Raw genomic sequence first — 13,119 nt, forward strand, 5'->3', positions numbered from 1 at the left:
ATCACATAAATGTAACCACTATTTACCAAAAAACAAACATGTTTTGAATCACGGACTTATCATCCATTATTTGTTTATTGTACATATGGAATATTTGCACATATTAAAAACTTTAGTAAATTTAGAAAATGTCTGCCTTTTTATAATAAAATCATTTTATTTCTAATCACCATTTTAAAACTATAATAATTTTATACACTTTTTAGAGGAAACAAGACTTTTCTTTAACCAAGATTTTTTAGAATAAATGTTCATAATTTTTGTTGATCAAAATCGGTTGGTAAGCAAGTTCTACTGTACATGGCCACTCTCTTTATAAGCAATCGCCGGACAGTGACTGGAAAACGGGGGCACACCGCAAACAGCCATGATTAATATTTACATATAATATTTAACGATTTGTGAGCTAACGATTATTATTAATAAAAGTATTGGAGTTTTGTGATATCAAAATAACAGTCGTCACTGAGGAATAGTCACAGGAATCCGCCGAAGGCGAAAGGGGTGTGTTTTTTCTGATTTCTTTGTATATATTTCCTGTTAGAAGTCCTTCTGTTGGTGCAGCAGAGCTGCAAGGTTTTTGAGGAATCACCTGTAGAAGACGGTTACAAAAGCCAATAGGGAAAATGGGGCTGATTTAGTATTTCTGTGGGAAAGACCCTTTAGAAAATTGTTCCGCAGTTGGAGCAGCGTTTCTCCCGCATCGCCAAGCAGCAGAGGATTCCTAACGGGAAGAAGAAGATGGCGCAGCACAATCCGCAGGCAGAGTAGGTGTCTTCCAGGTAGCCAATCCTGCAGGCGGGACATCCTCCGATGACGATGATCTCCGTGGGCATGGCCACCGGAGCAGACTGGATCACAACACTCACTGGCGTCGTCTCAAACGCTCCGTAGGTGGGCGTGGGCATGTGCATGTTCGGGGGTGGCGCACTGGGTGCTCCATGATGAACGCCAGCTATTAGCCGGGAATCTGGGATTAAATACTGCTTAATTAAACGCCTTTTAAGGGCCTGATTCTTACCCTGCGACGGAGAATTCATAACTTCCTCGTAGCTCGGCGGCGCAGCGTCTTTACGGGTATCTGCCATTCTGGCCGGAAAGCTTTTTCCCGTGACTCACTGCCTCTGTGTTTTGGGGCGATAATCTAGGCTTTTTTACTTCGCTTAATTGCGTTAACGTTTTCTGTTTTTCCTTTGTTTTGTTCCCGCAGAGTGCAATCGTTGAATCAGCTGAGCTCGATAACTGAGAATAAATCGAATAACATATGTAGGCGCCAATCTATCGATTTGAATGTTGATTTGAAGTTGAATAAAAACGTAACCGAAGTAATTATTTAGCTTAATAAAACAATATGTTAAATTTAACAAATTTATTATATCATACCTAAAAATTCGAACCTTCTAAGTATTATTCTAAATTTTCTTTTTCGATTTTACGAAAACCTACTGGCAAATTTGTAGTAAGCATCTATTTGGTTTTGCGTAAGCGAGGATTTTTGTTTGGCCAGCACCTTTTCAAAATCCTGCAGCTCAATTTCAGTGGCCTCAAAGTCACGCTGGAAAGCCTCGATGGCAGCCTCATTGCAGAGATTACACAGATCCGCGCCAGAGCAACGATCAGTGCGCGTTGCAATCTCATCAAGAACCACATTTCGGTGGAAGGGCATTCGCTTAGCGTGAAGTTTCAACAATGCCAGACGAGACTCCTCATCCGGGGCTGGAACATGGATGAGTTTGTCAAAGCGACCGGGTCGTATCAGGGCGTCATCGATCATATCCGGACGATTGGTCGCCGCCACCACGAGTATGTGCTGTTGAGTGCCTCCACCCACAATTCCGTCCATTTCGGTGAGCAAGGTGGATAGAATCCGCAGCTGAACTTGCCCACCGCCACCGCCACTTGAAACTGTCCTTCTGCCAACTAGGGAATCTATTAAGCGAAGATTTTATGTTAACTTGTACACTTTTTGGAGAATTGATCTTATCTTACCAATCTCATCTAGGAATATCAGGCAAGGTGCGTTTTTACGCGCGGTGTCGAAGATCCGCGAAATAAATCTCTCGGCACATCCCACGTAGGGCGAGTATACCTCCGCCGCCGAGGTGGCAATAAAGGTCATGTTGGCCTCCTTGGCCAGGCACTTGGCAATAGTGGTTTTGGCACATCCAGGTGGTCCATAGAGCAGCACTCCCTTGGGCAGAGTCAGTCCGAAACGGGCGAATGCGGCACTCTGTCGAAGACCCGCCAAAACAGAGACTTGCAAGGTGCGTTTCAGTGACTCCATTCCTCCGATTACCTCGAAGCCGGCCGTCATTTTCGACACTCGCACATCCGTGCCACGCGAAGCACTTGGCTGGGTTTGGAGTAGCGACTGTCGAAAGACTTGCTCCACACTGGAGGTCTCTTTGGTAAGAAGTTCCTGTTGCACACGGCGAAGGAGGAGATTGAGATCAGCCATTACATATCCCTGTGTGTTCCTTGCTATGTGATCAAGCAGAGTATCCGAGACATCCAGCTCATGGGCTTGGCAAAGCTCCTTCACGAGCTGCCTGCGCTGCTCCTCGCTGGGCATCTCGATGGACACTTCCCGCACAAAGCGTCTGCGCGCGTGTTCATGCAGAGAGTCCGGAGATCCCGAAGTGGCCACACAAATGATTCCCTGAGGCAGTGCATCTATCAGTTTGTAGAGCTGTGCTGAGATGCGCAGGGAATTGCTGGAGTTCTTGGGATCTGCAGAACTTGACGAGGGGCAGAGCAGCTCCAAGTCCTCGATGAGTATAACAATGGGCACTGGAAAGGGACAAATTATCAGCATTTGGTTTCGACTAATAAAAACCGCAAAACTTACGTAAAGGTCGCAGCTGCTCCTTGAAAATTTCCGCAGCCTGGAAGATTCTTCTCAACTCCTCTTCTGTTTCACCCGGATAGGATCGCAGTACCTGGCTTGCTGTTATGTAAAAGCAGTTGCAAGTATGACGGCGCAAGAATTCTCCAAGGAGGTGACTTTTCCCGCTGCCCACAGGTCCCACAACCAATGCCGTGGTAGGAAATCTGTGCGAGAAACTGCTCTCTGAAGTTACCAGCAAATGCTCTAGGTCCGCAATGGACTGCTCGAAGCTGTGGGGCAGGTATGTTGACGTGGAAACTAACGAATAGGGTAAAGCCAATCGTGTGTCCTTAAGGAGAAGCTCAGTATCTCGATCTATTTCGAAACATTCATTAACTGCCACGCCTGGCACATCGAGGATCTCCACACAAGCAATGCCCAGCTGGGTAAGGCGTTTGTGCTGCACACAGCATCCTTTGGTGAGCTTCAGGTGGCGCAGGAAAACACTAACATCATCCTTCAGATCCTCCATAGAAACCTGAGGCCGTTGCAGTAACTCCTGAGTAATTGTGACTACACACGAAATCCTCTCTGGACAGGAAACCATTTCCAGTGGTTCTAAGAGCACCAACTGCTGATTAGAAGGTGAAAATTTCGATGTGGAGGTGACCATTCCATCAAGGAAGCAACAAGTTTCACTGCCGGCACGCGTTGTAGCCCAACAAACGGCGAAGCTTCCATCGGAGAGGACGCATCGGCACCATCCTGTCGACGGAATATCCTCCTCTTTGGGCACATAACACTTTTGTGTGCCTAGATCGCAGTCGTCCAGCAGGGAAAGCGGAAATGCCGGAAAATCTAATTGCGTTTGGTGCATATTGTTTACCTCTGTTCGACTCAAACGATAACTTATCGATTACAACATGTGACTGTTTTAACGGACTCACAAGTATACTTTACTTCCTTACGATCGAGATGAAAACATTAAGCTAATCAGAACAAATATTATTTTTAAATTTCCGTATTTGTCCTAACTAACAAATATTGCCAATAAGTTATTTAAAAATGTAAATTTAGCTACTTTTTAGCTGCATCCTCGTATCGATAGTCGCGATGGTAACCGCGATAGTCGCCGCTCGCGACACATATAGTCGCACTCTTCTGACGCCATCGCCAATTCGTCGCCGCTGTGACGCAGAATTTGTGTAAAACCTTGTAAAGTCTGTGTTTTTTCGCGTTCTTAACTTGGCTTATTGCGGTAAAGAGTGGATAACAAGTGGCGCTAAACCAGTGTCCACACAATTTACGCCGAGAGCAGCAAGTGGGTTTCGATTAAGCTGCATTTCAGAGAGCGTTACTCACCTAGCCGATCGATCGGCGTTTTTCTCTATATTTTTCTCGGCTTGTGTATGTGTGCGTGGGTGCTCCATTCATTTCTGGGACTTCCTTGAACTGCGTGTAGGTAAACAAACGCTGCCGATGCGCGAGATGGCGGACCTGGACGCAGTGCACCTGGGACTGGACGAAAACGAGGCGGACATCGCCGAGGAGCTGCAAGACTTTGAGTTCAACACAAGAAGCGAGGCCTCTGAATCAAACGCCGGGGACTCCTCGGACTCCGAGCCGAGTATCAGCTCGGTGAGCACGGCCACATCATCGCTGGTGGGCAGTGGCAAACGGAAGAGTAAGAAGGCGGCCAAGGAAAGCCCACAGCCCACGGTTGAGGCGAAGTCTTCCAAGGGCTCGTCCAAAAACAAGGCCAAGAGGGAGCTGACTCCTGAGGAACTTAACGGGGGAAAGAAAAAGAAGCGCACGGCCAGTGAGTCCAAGAAGACGTCCATTTCAGAGTCCTCCGAGAAAGTCAAGGACAAATCCCCGCAAACCGAGGAGCGTCAGCCGCCCGCCAAGAAGCCGCGCAGCAAGAAACCCTCCAACGCGAACGATTCCGGCGGTCACAAGAGCGACGTCAGCGAGGCAGAGGACGAGAAGCCGGCTCTTCCGGCTCTAGAGTCTGACAGCGAGTCCTCCGATTCGGACTCAGGCACCCAACACAAGCGAAACGGGGGCAACGGAGGTGGCAATGGCAGGGGTAAACCCAGTTCAAAGAGCTCAACGCCGGAGAAGGATTCCAATGGCGGCGGAGGGTCGCAGTCACATTCACAGAAGGGCTACGACTACATGACAAAGCTGAACTATCTGTTTCGGGACACGCGCTTCTTCCTCATCAAGTCCAACAACAGCGACAACGTCCAGCTGTCCAAGAACAAGAGCGTTTGGGCCACCCTGCCGCAGAACGACGCCAATCTTAATCAGGCTTTTAAGGAGGCCAGGAACGTGCTGCTCATCTTCTCGGTCAACGAGAGCGGTAGGTTACAATCTGGGAAAGCGCATATAACTATATTCTAATTCCAAACACACATCACCGTAATCTGCTTTTGCTTACAGGTAAATTTGCAGGCTTTGCCCGAATGGCGGCTCCCTCCCGGCGGGACATTCCCCAGGTGGCCTGGGTCCTGCCGCCCAGTATTTCGCCCAAGGCGCTGGGCGGCGTTATTGAGCTGGACTGGATCTGCCGCAAGGAGCTCTCCTTCAACGCCACCCTGCACCTGCACAACACCTGGAACGAGGGCAAGCCGGTCAAGATCGGTCGCGACGGCCAGGAGATCGAGCCCAAGATCGGTGGCGAGCTGTGCAGGCTCTTTCCGGAGGACGAGCAGATCGAACTGACCCCAATACTCAAGAAATCCAAGGAGACGGCCCGCGTGATGCGGGAGAAAGGCATCCACGTGATCTACAAGCCGCCGAGGAGTCTCTCATCGCGTGGCCACGGCGGAGGAGGCGGTCGTGGCGGCGGCAGGGGTTCAGGCCACGACCAGCTGGGTCCGATGCGCCACAAACGGAGCTACCACGGCCCGCCGCACCACCGCCCGTACCGTCATCACCACGGCATGGGCCTTCCGCCAGGCGGTGGCTTCAAGCGCAGCGGCTCACCCTACCGTCAAATGGCCAGTGGAGCAGGAGCTCCGCCCGGCGGACCTGGCGACATGGCCATGCCGCTGTGGGAGCGCTACATGTCCTCGGCTGCAGCGGCCGAGGCCTATGTCGCGGACTACATGCGCAACATGCACGGCCAACTGCCGCCGTTGCCCTTCGTTCCTCCGTTCGCCCAGCTGCCGATGCCAGGAGCTGGCGCGGGAGCTGCGGGGGCCCTGCCCCCGGGAGCAGCGGCCGCCATGTACGAGCAACTGCCGCCACCGGTGCGGTACTACGACGGACCGGGAGCACCGCCCCTGCCGGACTACCCGCCTCCCCAGCGGCCACCGCCACCGGGCTTTGACAAGGCGCCGAGCTACGAAGAGTTCGCCGCGTGGAAAAACGCCGGCCTGCCCACAGTGCCGCCGCCGGGCTTCCCCGTCTACGGGGGATCGGCCAACGGCGGCAGCAATGGGGCTGGCGGGACGGCTGGAGCGCAGGCGTCATCGGGCGGCGGCAGCATGGGCGCCGGAGGAGTCGGAGGATCCGGTGGCGGCATGGGCGGACCCGGCGGCTATCGGAATCGGGACGGCAACAACGGCTCCGCGGGCGCTCGTCGGCGGGAGTATGGCAATCGCAGCGGCGGATCTTCGCGGGATTCGCGACCGTTTCGCGAGCGTGGTGGCGGCGGCGGCCAGCGAAGCTATCGGGACAACAGGCGCTAGGGTCGAGATCGTGCTGCTGGCCCCGCTAGAATCGGAAAGTGTAATCCTAATCCTATCGCGTGTGAAATGCAATGATAAATGCTGAATGCGTTACGGTATAAGCAAAAAGTTAATACGATAAATCCAAACCGCAAACCGTAGACCTATGAAAGCCGGCTATCGTCTAAAGTCGATACAACTCTCTTTCCCCTTTCTCTCTGTCCCGCTCACCAAAACACCCCCACCACCCACACTATGATTTAAACAAACTTACGACTTAAGCAAATTTCAAAACAACAGAGATCTTAATGCTAATTAAATATTTTAAACCACAAAAAAAAATACAAAATGAAAGAGAGAAAATGTGAACTTTATTTACCCGAAAGCGAAAATATATAAAGAGCGAGAGAAAGAGACTTTAAAGAGACGCCCAACAACAACAACCACAACCAACAACAACACCATGAACGAACTTAAGTTAACATGAGAGCAGTGATCAATCAGTGATGTGTGTATCGTGTGTGCCAAACCCCACAAGTCCCATTCTCATCAAACCATCCCAAGCCCATAAAGTTCCGAAAACGAGAGTTGGACTCAGCAAAAGCAGCCCCAAAACAAAAAGGGGACCTCTGCCCCACAAAGACCTTCAAGGACCTAAGCGGAGCCCAGCTCCGAGTGGGGACTATAAGTTATAATCACTGCTACCTAACTTCAAAGACGAGGGTCCAGTCGTTTCGATCCGATCCAAGCTTCCTTATACGTAGTATAAAACTAATGCAATCATTTTTAACACTTACATGTCTTGCCGACAGAAGACCGTATGTATTCCAGAAACAGACACACATCCGCCTACACTTTGGCCCGGAGACGAAATCGCTCCGGGTCCCTTTGGCCCCATAGAAATCCGAACCGTAGCAATCCGAACTGTTTGACCCACTGGATGGTCACCGATTCCCCATCGAATCCACTCAATGACTGCCACATTTTCACGCTTTACGAGAGCATTGACCGCCCGACAAACACCCAAACACATTCCCGGACGGACCTAGGGAGTTTGCTCTGTTTCTTTGCAGTATCTGGACCCACCGGATGGAAAAGTACTAACCACATTGCGGAAAAGAAAGTGGAGAGAGACATGCTGAAAGACTGATGCCTAATAAAGAATCCAGCTGGTTACAAAATTTACTACAACTCTCTTATTATTGGGCTGCCGTTATGAATGGTCATATAAAAGGGTTTTATTTATTAAAAAAAGGGTTTGGACAGCTGTCTGTTTATTTATTTGTGAGTATTCAAATAAGTTTCCTTTAAAAAGATTTGTTTTTTTTTTTTACTTGATTTGTTGATATTTCCGACAGGTAATGAGTTTTTTCATTAACGAATCAGTACTTTAACAAACTGCAAAATGCAAGTAAAATAAATGCAAAATAGAGTTTGCCCTTGACAACTTTTAAAGGTGTACTGTAGGTCCGGGAAATATTTTTTAAGCAATTTTAGATAAATATTCTGTACTTTTTGTGCTACGTGCTGGGAGATAAGTTTTCAATTTAAAAATTCGCCATACCTTAATTAGTTTCAAATTACCTATCAGACTAACTATTGTGTAAAATATTTAAAATAACTAATTTACAACTTCGCATTTTGTGAAGACTGCAAATGATAAGGTTTAGATGGGCTCGATTTTAAGAAATAGAATTTTGGTAGGATTGGCGTAAAATAATAAAAGTAAAGGCTTTACTGTACATTAATTTTTATTAGATAATCATAGTGGGAGAAATAATAACATGCAGATTTTAAATTGATATTAGCGAGCTCTGATGCTTTAGCATCCTACGCACCAGCACTTCAAGCTGGGGCTGCAGTGGCCATCGGCTCGTCCTTCCTCCTTGCAGACTCGACGACAGTTGTCGCTGTCGTTGATCCTACAAGGACCCTTGTACCTTCTGGAAAGACAGTCGGCGTCGGCCTCGTTGGCTCCCAGGACAACCAGCATCAGGACAGCGAAGAAGGCGAACAAGTACTTGATGTGCATCATGTTGGGAAAGTTCTTGGGAGAGATTGGGTGGTGATATTTCACGGAGGAGCTTATATAGTACCCGACCTCTCGGCCGAGCAGTTGAGCTTTCAGTCGGGTATAATTTAGTTTTCACATCAGTTTTCAATTTAAATAATCGCCATGCCCTAAATAGTTTCAAATTAATTATCAGTCTAACTATTGTGCCAAATACTTAAAATAACAAATTGGCAACTTGTCTGAAGTGTGTTTTGTGAAGACTGCAAATGCTACGATGGGTTCGATTTTTAGCATTTTGATAGGAATGGCGTAAAATAATAAAAGTGAAGGATTTAATGTACATTAATTTTTATTAGATATTCATAGTGGGCATAATAATAACAATATTAGAGATTTTAAATTGATATTAGAGAGCTCTGATGCTTTAGCATCCTTCGCACCAGCACTTCAAGCTGGGGCTGCAGTGGCCACTAGAGCGTCCTTCCTCCTTGCAGACACGACGGCAGGTTTCGTTGTCCCAGACGGCACAAGGACCCTTGTACCTTCCGGAAAGACAGTCGGCGTCGGCCTCGTTGGCTCCCAGGACAACCAGCATCAGGACAGCGAAGAAGGCGAACAAGTACTTGATGTGCATCATGTTGGGAAAGTTCTTGGGAGAGCTTGGTTGGTGATTTTTTGTTGAAGTATCAGCGACTTATGATATGGAAGGCCTCGCGGAGGCGCTTATATAGTGCCCGATCTCTCGGCAGCGCAGTTGAGCTTTCAGTCGGGTATAGGGAGAGATGATCAACAATTGATGATACAATTGCAGTCACTTCACGTACTTCGGGGGAAATACTTGTTTTTATCGTTCTATATTATTTGTAAATTGGATTTATTGCTTGAAACACCATGATCATTTTAAAAATATTTGCTTTTCTTCACTGCTGTCTATATTTATTAATAATATTTATTTAATAGAGTTTACCGCACATTACTTGTTTGCTCCAGTCAGTCAATAGGGTTGGGGTTAACCCAAGAACTATAGCGATAAAGAAAACATAACAACAAGATGACAAAGAGTCACAACCGCAGACTAATTTAATAAATCTTGAAAAAAGATCCCCGTGAAATCAAAACGAGTTCTCCACAGATGAATTTTCCTTCCAAAAATAATAAGCCCTTCAGAGATAAAAATCAATTTTAACCCCTTGGAAAAACGTTACGAGATACCTTTAGAAATATATATACTTTATACAGATAAGCTTTCCTTCCAAAAATAATAAGCCCTTCAGAGATAAAAAGCAATCTTTATCCCTTGGAAAAACGTGACTAGATAACTTTAGATTAATTATACTTTAATTTGTACCTCAAAATTTTACTATCTAGTATTAAGAGTGCTGAGCAGAGGTTTGTTTACAAAGTAATTAACATTCAAATGGTTGATAGCGCAACCCCTGAATAAAAAAAAGGAACAAGAAGCAGATAGGAACCCATAAATTAAAAACGTAGCTTTGGTCAATCAACAGGGAAAATCCAACGTAAACACACTAGATTAGAGAACTCATTAACTGATTAGCTGAATTGTCAATTAATAAACAATTCCAATACTGCCAGGAATTATATAAGTAAAAAAAAAATAAAACCACAGTCAACAAAATATTAAGGGGTATCGGCACATCTCGGACGAAATATAGGGGATGGCTAGGTCAAACGGACTATTGTTGACGTTGGTCAGGAAAACATAAACATCCGCCATGGCTTAATCTGCTACTTCTGGTTATTTACTTTTAACGCGACGCATTTAAAGCCCCATTGCAAGAACAATATTTAAGGCAGAGAGAGGATTGTTAACCTATTATTATGAACCTATATAATTATAACCCCTGCTTATCGTAGGATTCTTATTTGCCGCCGCCGCGATGAAATTATTCTGAGAAACCATCTTACCTTTAAAAACTATTGCTTCTGTCGCAATCCCGAAATATTTCAATTTTGAATTTGGCTGTCGAACAATATTGCATACCCAAAAGTAACCCGACTATTGCATTCTATTTAAAATATTCCAACAAGAAAATTTGGTACACCTTCAACTTTTAAATTTATTAAAGTAACAGTTTTTTGGAGTTTTTGTTAATGGTAATTTTCCATAAAAATGTGTGGCATACTTTCGGGATCTATTGGACAAATCTTTTAAAAAATATTGCCATATACTATGGCATTCTTTTAGGATCAATTGGAAAATTTTAATAAAAAGAGTATCCACCTACTATGGCATTCTGTTCGCCTGGTACTTCAAAGTGAAGTTTGGCAGAAAATGTTGCGATCGGCCGAACGATCCCAACCAGAAAATTTGTGACACTTCGCAATATGTTTATATAGTGTAAAGTATTTATTGTTTAAGGTATTTTTTTTAAGAAATTAAATTTAATCATACAACGAACAAACTTACAGATACATTTTATAATGCAATTAAAACATTGACTTTATATATATATAATATTTCATTTATACTTTTCATCGCTTTAGCTTTAAGTAGACACGTTTAATTTTCAATTTTTCGTTTTCTGTTTGTTTTTGAATCGGTTTGCCCTCGGCGGATACAAATTAAATAATTATGGTGTATATAAAAAATACAAAAACAATTCGTCCTGGCTGGGTCCTTACTGCGGCGGGACTTGACTCGACCGGCGCTTGTCCTTGTCCTTCTCCTTCTCCTTGTCGCCCTTGCGTCCGAAGATGCGGAACATGCCGCTGCGCCGCTCCTCCTTGGAGCCCTTGCTGCCCTTCACCCCGGACACGGAGGATATGGACTGGGCCTCGCTTTCGCTGGAGCTCTCTGCCGAAACGCGCGAGAAGCTGATGGAGTCGGGCTGCAGGGAGACGGGTCGGTTGCTCTCGAAGCGGGTGTTGCCCCAACCTGGTGGGATATAGAGTTGGGATTAGTGGTGCGAAGGCGTTTTACATAGAGAGATCATGCACATGAGGAGTGTTTCGAGTGGAGCATAACATAGAGTGGGATTCGGAGGGTGAGCAGGCAGTAGAATATAATACATAGCTTATCATATACTATTACAATATAGAAAGGTAACTAAAAACCACTAAAAGGACTCAAGTGTAAAACCCATGGAAGTACTTTGCAAACTGGTGCGCAGATAGGATCGGCGGGTTAGCTTCACCGGCTTGAAGGTCGAGGCACCTTATCCACCAACATGCAGGCATTGGAAACAAAGAGAAAGGAATAAGTTTGTACAGGTCAACCACAACCGAAAGGCATGCACTTAGACTTAGGACTAGGAGTCAAGTAGTTATATAGTGGAGAGCTTGTTAGGATCAATGAGGTTCTTCTAACCACCGAGTCCGATTCCGATTGATTCGTTATTGTTATTCAGATGCAGACCCATGTAGCTTGGATTACTGATGGCGTGGCTGGGCTCCGCGGAGCCGCCAGTGGATGATGACTTGGTCGATGAGGTGGGCGATGAGGTTAGGTGCCACACCGTGCGACTGCTCGAGGTCACTTGGTGGGTGGTGGTGGTGGTCGAGGTCGAGGTGGTGATCGTCGTCGTGGACGACTGGTGGCCTCCACCCGCGATCTTCGCATTACCGTTGCCATTGCTGCTGGCCCCGCTGCTCGAGTAGTTGATGGTGCTCCGCTTGGGACTGCCTCCGGTGGTGCCTCCGTTGTTGTTCTGCGCCTCCATCTCGATGAACTTCCGCGTGGAGTCGATCCTGCCGGAGGGAACCCTCTGCTGCTGCTGATGCTGCTGCCTCGCCAGGTTGTTGTTGTAGTAATCCGGCTGGTTCTGCTGACTCGCCGCCGCGTTGAAGGCGTTGATCCTCTGCTGGACCTGCGCCTGGTGGCTCTGACTCTGATTCTGACTCTGATGGGAATGGGAATGCTGATGCTGATGGTGACCACCCACTGGTGGCATCGTCGTTGGCAATGGCGGCGGATTATCTACACCACACGACATCGCGTTGTTGGAGGACAATTTGTACAATGTGAGTGGAGTAATGTGGAGGTCGGGGTGTGTGGACAGAGACACTGGTGGCTGGGACTGGGGATCCCCATTGGTTCCCTGGTTGGAGCACTTACCCGATTGTCTGGCCTCGCTGTTGCGCGTCAGCACTGTGCTGTCGTCCCTGCTGCTCCCATTCTGCTGCTGGACGCCAGTCAAGCCGGCGGGCAAAGTGGCGGATTGTTGCAGGTCTACATAATATATATTTTAGTTAATCGAAAGAGCTAATGGAAGCACTCCCTACCGTTGTTGGAACTCTGGCGGTTGCGCAGCACTACCAGGTTCTCCTGGCTCTGGCGCTGGCTGGCCACCGGTGGTGCTCCTCTGGGCGGGATCGGTGGCCTCTGGTCGAATCCGGCGGTGGACGAGCTGGGTGAACTGGGCTGGGATTGCTGCTGCTGTTGCTGTTGCTGCTGCTGCTGCATCTGTCGCTGCAGGAAGGCCATTTGGGGGGTGGCAGTGCCGTCCAGCACCTGACCACCACTGGTCCTTCGCTGGGAGTCGGGCGAGGAGTTGCGGGAGCTCACAGGCGACTCCACACTGCTGGTTACCTTGATGTCCGGCGAACTGCTCGACTGTTGCTGTGGGAAAAACGCTAAG

The 13,119-nt window shown here is 47.4% G+C and overlaps 6 protein-coding genes across 13 annotated transcripts in view; 1 reads left to right on the top strand and 5 right to left on the bottom strand.

The window, feature by feature from the left end:
* Positions 1-133: 133 nt before the first annotated feature.
* Positions 134-1,225, bottom strand: LOC108099194 (brain protein I3). 2 transcript variants are annotated; one of them, XM_017202562.2, is made up of 2 exons: positions 1,022-1,225; positions 134-970 (listed from the first exon to the last, which is right to left on the bottom strand). In XM_017202562.2, the coding sequence occupies exons 1-2, from the start codon at positions 1,086-1,088 to the stop codon at positions 663-665; spliced, it is 375 nt and encodes a 124-aa protein (XP_017058051.1). In that variant the 5' UTR covers positions 1,089-1,225; the 3' UTR covers positions 134-662. The 2 variants fall into 2 exon arrangements, with proteins under 2 accessions (XP_017058051.1, XP_017058052.1); XM_017202563.1 differs by having other exon boundaries at positions 134-955; positions 1,022-1,130.
* LOC108099191 (transitional endoplasmic reticulum ATPase) lies at positions 1,158-3,718 on the bottom strand. Of its 2 annotated transcripts, XM_017202559.1 has the most exons (4): positions 2,849-3,718; positions 1,990-2,790; positions 1,447-1,929; positions 1,158-1,242 (listed from the first exon to the last, which is right to left on the bottom strand). In XM_017202559.1, the coding sequence occupies exons 1-4, from the start codon at positions 3,702-3,704 to the stop codon at positions 1,226-1,228; spliced, it is 2,157 nt and encodes a 718-aa protein (XP_017058048.1). In that variant the 5' UTR covers positions 3,705-3,718; the 3' UTR covers positions 1,158-1,225. The 2 variants fall into 2 exon arrangements, with proteins under 2 accessions (XP_017058048.1, XP_017058049.1); XM_017202560.1 differs by lacking the exon at positions 1,158-1,242 and having other exon boundaries at positions 1,351-1,929.
* A 275-nt stretch (positions 3,719-3,993) lies between these two features.
* On the top strand, positions 3,994-7,689 carry LOC108099186 (YTH domain-containing protein 1). The gene is made up of 3 exons (XM_017202553.2): positions 3,994-4,148; positions 4,290-5,192; positions 5,273-7,689. Exons 2-3 carry the CDS (start codon positions 4,307-4,309, stop codon positions 6,523-6,525), a joined length of 2,139 nt encoding a protein of 712 aa, XP_017058042.1. The 5' UTR covers positions 3,994-4,148; positions 4,290-4,306; the 3' UTR covers positions 6,526-7,689.
* Positions 7,690-8,237: 548 nt separating this feature from the next.
* On the bottom strand, positions 8,238-8,585 carry LOC108099015 (drosomycin). The gene has a single exon (XM_017202249.2). The coding sequence runs from the start codon at positions 8,537-8,539 to the stop codon at positions 8,327-8,329; it is 213 nt and encodes a 70-aa protein (XP_017057738.1). The 5' UTR covers positions 8,540-8,585; the 3' UTR covers positions 8,238-8,326.
* A 264-nt stretch (positions 8,586-8,849) lies between these two features.
* LOC108099014 (drosomycin) lies at positions 8,850-9,223 on the bottom strand. The gene has a single exon (XM_017202248.2). The coding sequence runs from the start codon at positions 9,153-9,155 to the stop codon at positions 8,943-8,945; it is 213 nt and encodes a 70-aa protein (XP_017057737.1). The 5' UTR covers positions 9,156-9,223; the 3' UTR covers positions 8,850-8,942.
* A 1,643-nt stretch (positions 9,224-10,866) lies between these two features.
* The window catches only part of LOC108099074 (spectrin beta chain, non-erythrocytic 1), a 31,604-nt gene continuing 29,351 nt past the window's right edge, over positions 10,867-13,119 (bottom strand). For 3 of the 6 annotated variants that reach the window (XM_017202366.2, XM_017202365.2, XM_017202363.2), the window contains 4 exons: positions 12,764-13,100; positions 12,597-12,710; positions 11,850-12,458; positions 10,867-11,417 (listed from right to left, as the gene is read on the bottom strand). In XM_017202366.2, coding sequence (XP_017057855.1) covers positions 11,161-11,417; positions 11,850-12,458; positions 12,597-12,710; positions 12,764-13,100 — 1,317 coding nt within the window. In that variant the 3' untranslated portion in view covers positions 10,867-11,160. The remainder of the gene's footprint in view (positions 11,418-11,849; positions 12,459-12,596; positions 12,711-12,763; positions 13,101-13,119) is intronic. The other 3 variants (XM_017202364.2, XM_017202367.2, XM_017202368.2) reach the window with 3 other exon arrangements.

This window comes from Drosophila ficusphila, unplaced genomic scaffold (assembly GCF_018152265.1).
Source record: "Drosophila ficusphila isolate 14025-0441.05 unplaced genomic scaffold, ASM1815226v1 contig_286, whole genome shotgun sequence".
NCBI classification, from domain to species: Eukaryota; Metazoa; Arthropoda; class Insecta; order Diptera; family Drosophilidae; genus Drosophila; species Drosophila ficusphila.

Coding starts and splice junctions, on each gene's coding strand:
- LOC108099194 (XM_017202562.2), bottom strand. CDS start 1,088: ATGGCAGATACCCGTAAAGACGCTGCGCCGCCGAGCTACGAGGAAGTT. Junction 971..1,021: donor TATGAATTCTCCGTCGCAGG/GTAAGAATCAGG, acceptor ATTTAATCCCAG/ATTCCCGGCTAATAGCTGGC.
- LOC108099191 (XM_017202559.1), bottom strand. CDS start 3,704: ATGCACCAAACGCAATTAGATTTTCCGGCATTTCCGCTTTCCCTGCTG. Junction 2,791..2,848: donor GGAGCAGCTGCGACCTTTAC/GTAAGTTTTGCG, acceptor GTCCCTTTCCAG/TGCCCATTGTTATACTCATC. Junction 1,930..1,989: donor GATATTCCTAGATGAGATTG/GTAAGATAAGAT, acceptor TTCGCTTAATAG/ATTCCCTAGTTGGCAGAAGG.
- LOC108099186 (XM_017202553.2), top strand. CDS start 4,307: ATGCGCGAGATGGCGGACCTGGACGCAGTGCACCTGGGACTGGACGAA. Junction 5,193..5,272: donor CTTCTCGGTCAACGAGAGCG/GTAGGTTACAAT, acceptor TTTTGCTTACAG/GTAAATTTGCAGGCTTTGCC.
- LOC108099015 (XM_017202249.2), bottom strand. CDS start 8,539: ATGATGCACATCAAGTACTTGTTCGCCTTCTTCGCTGTCCTGATGCTG.
- LOC108099014 (XM_017202248.2), bottom strand. CDS start 9,155: ATGATGCACATCAAGTACTTGTTCGCCTTCTTCGCTGTCCTGATGCTG.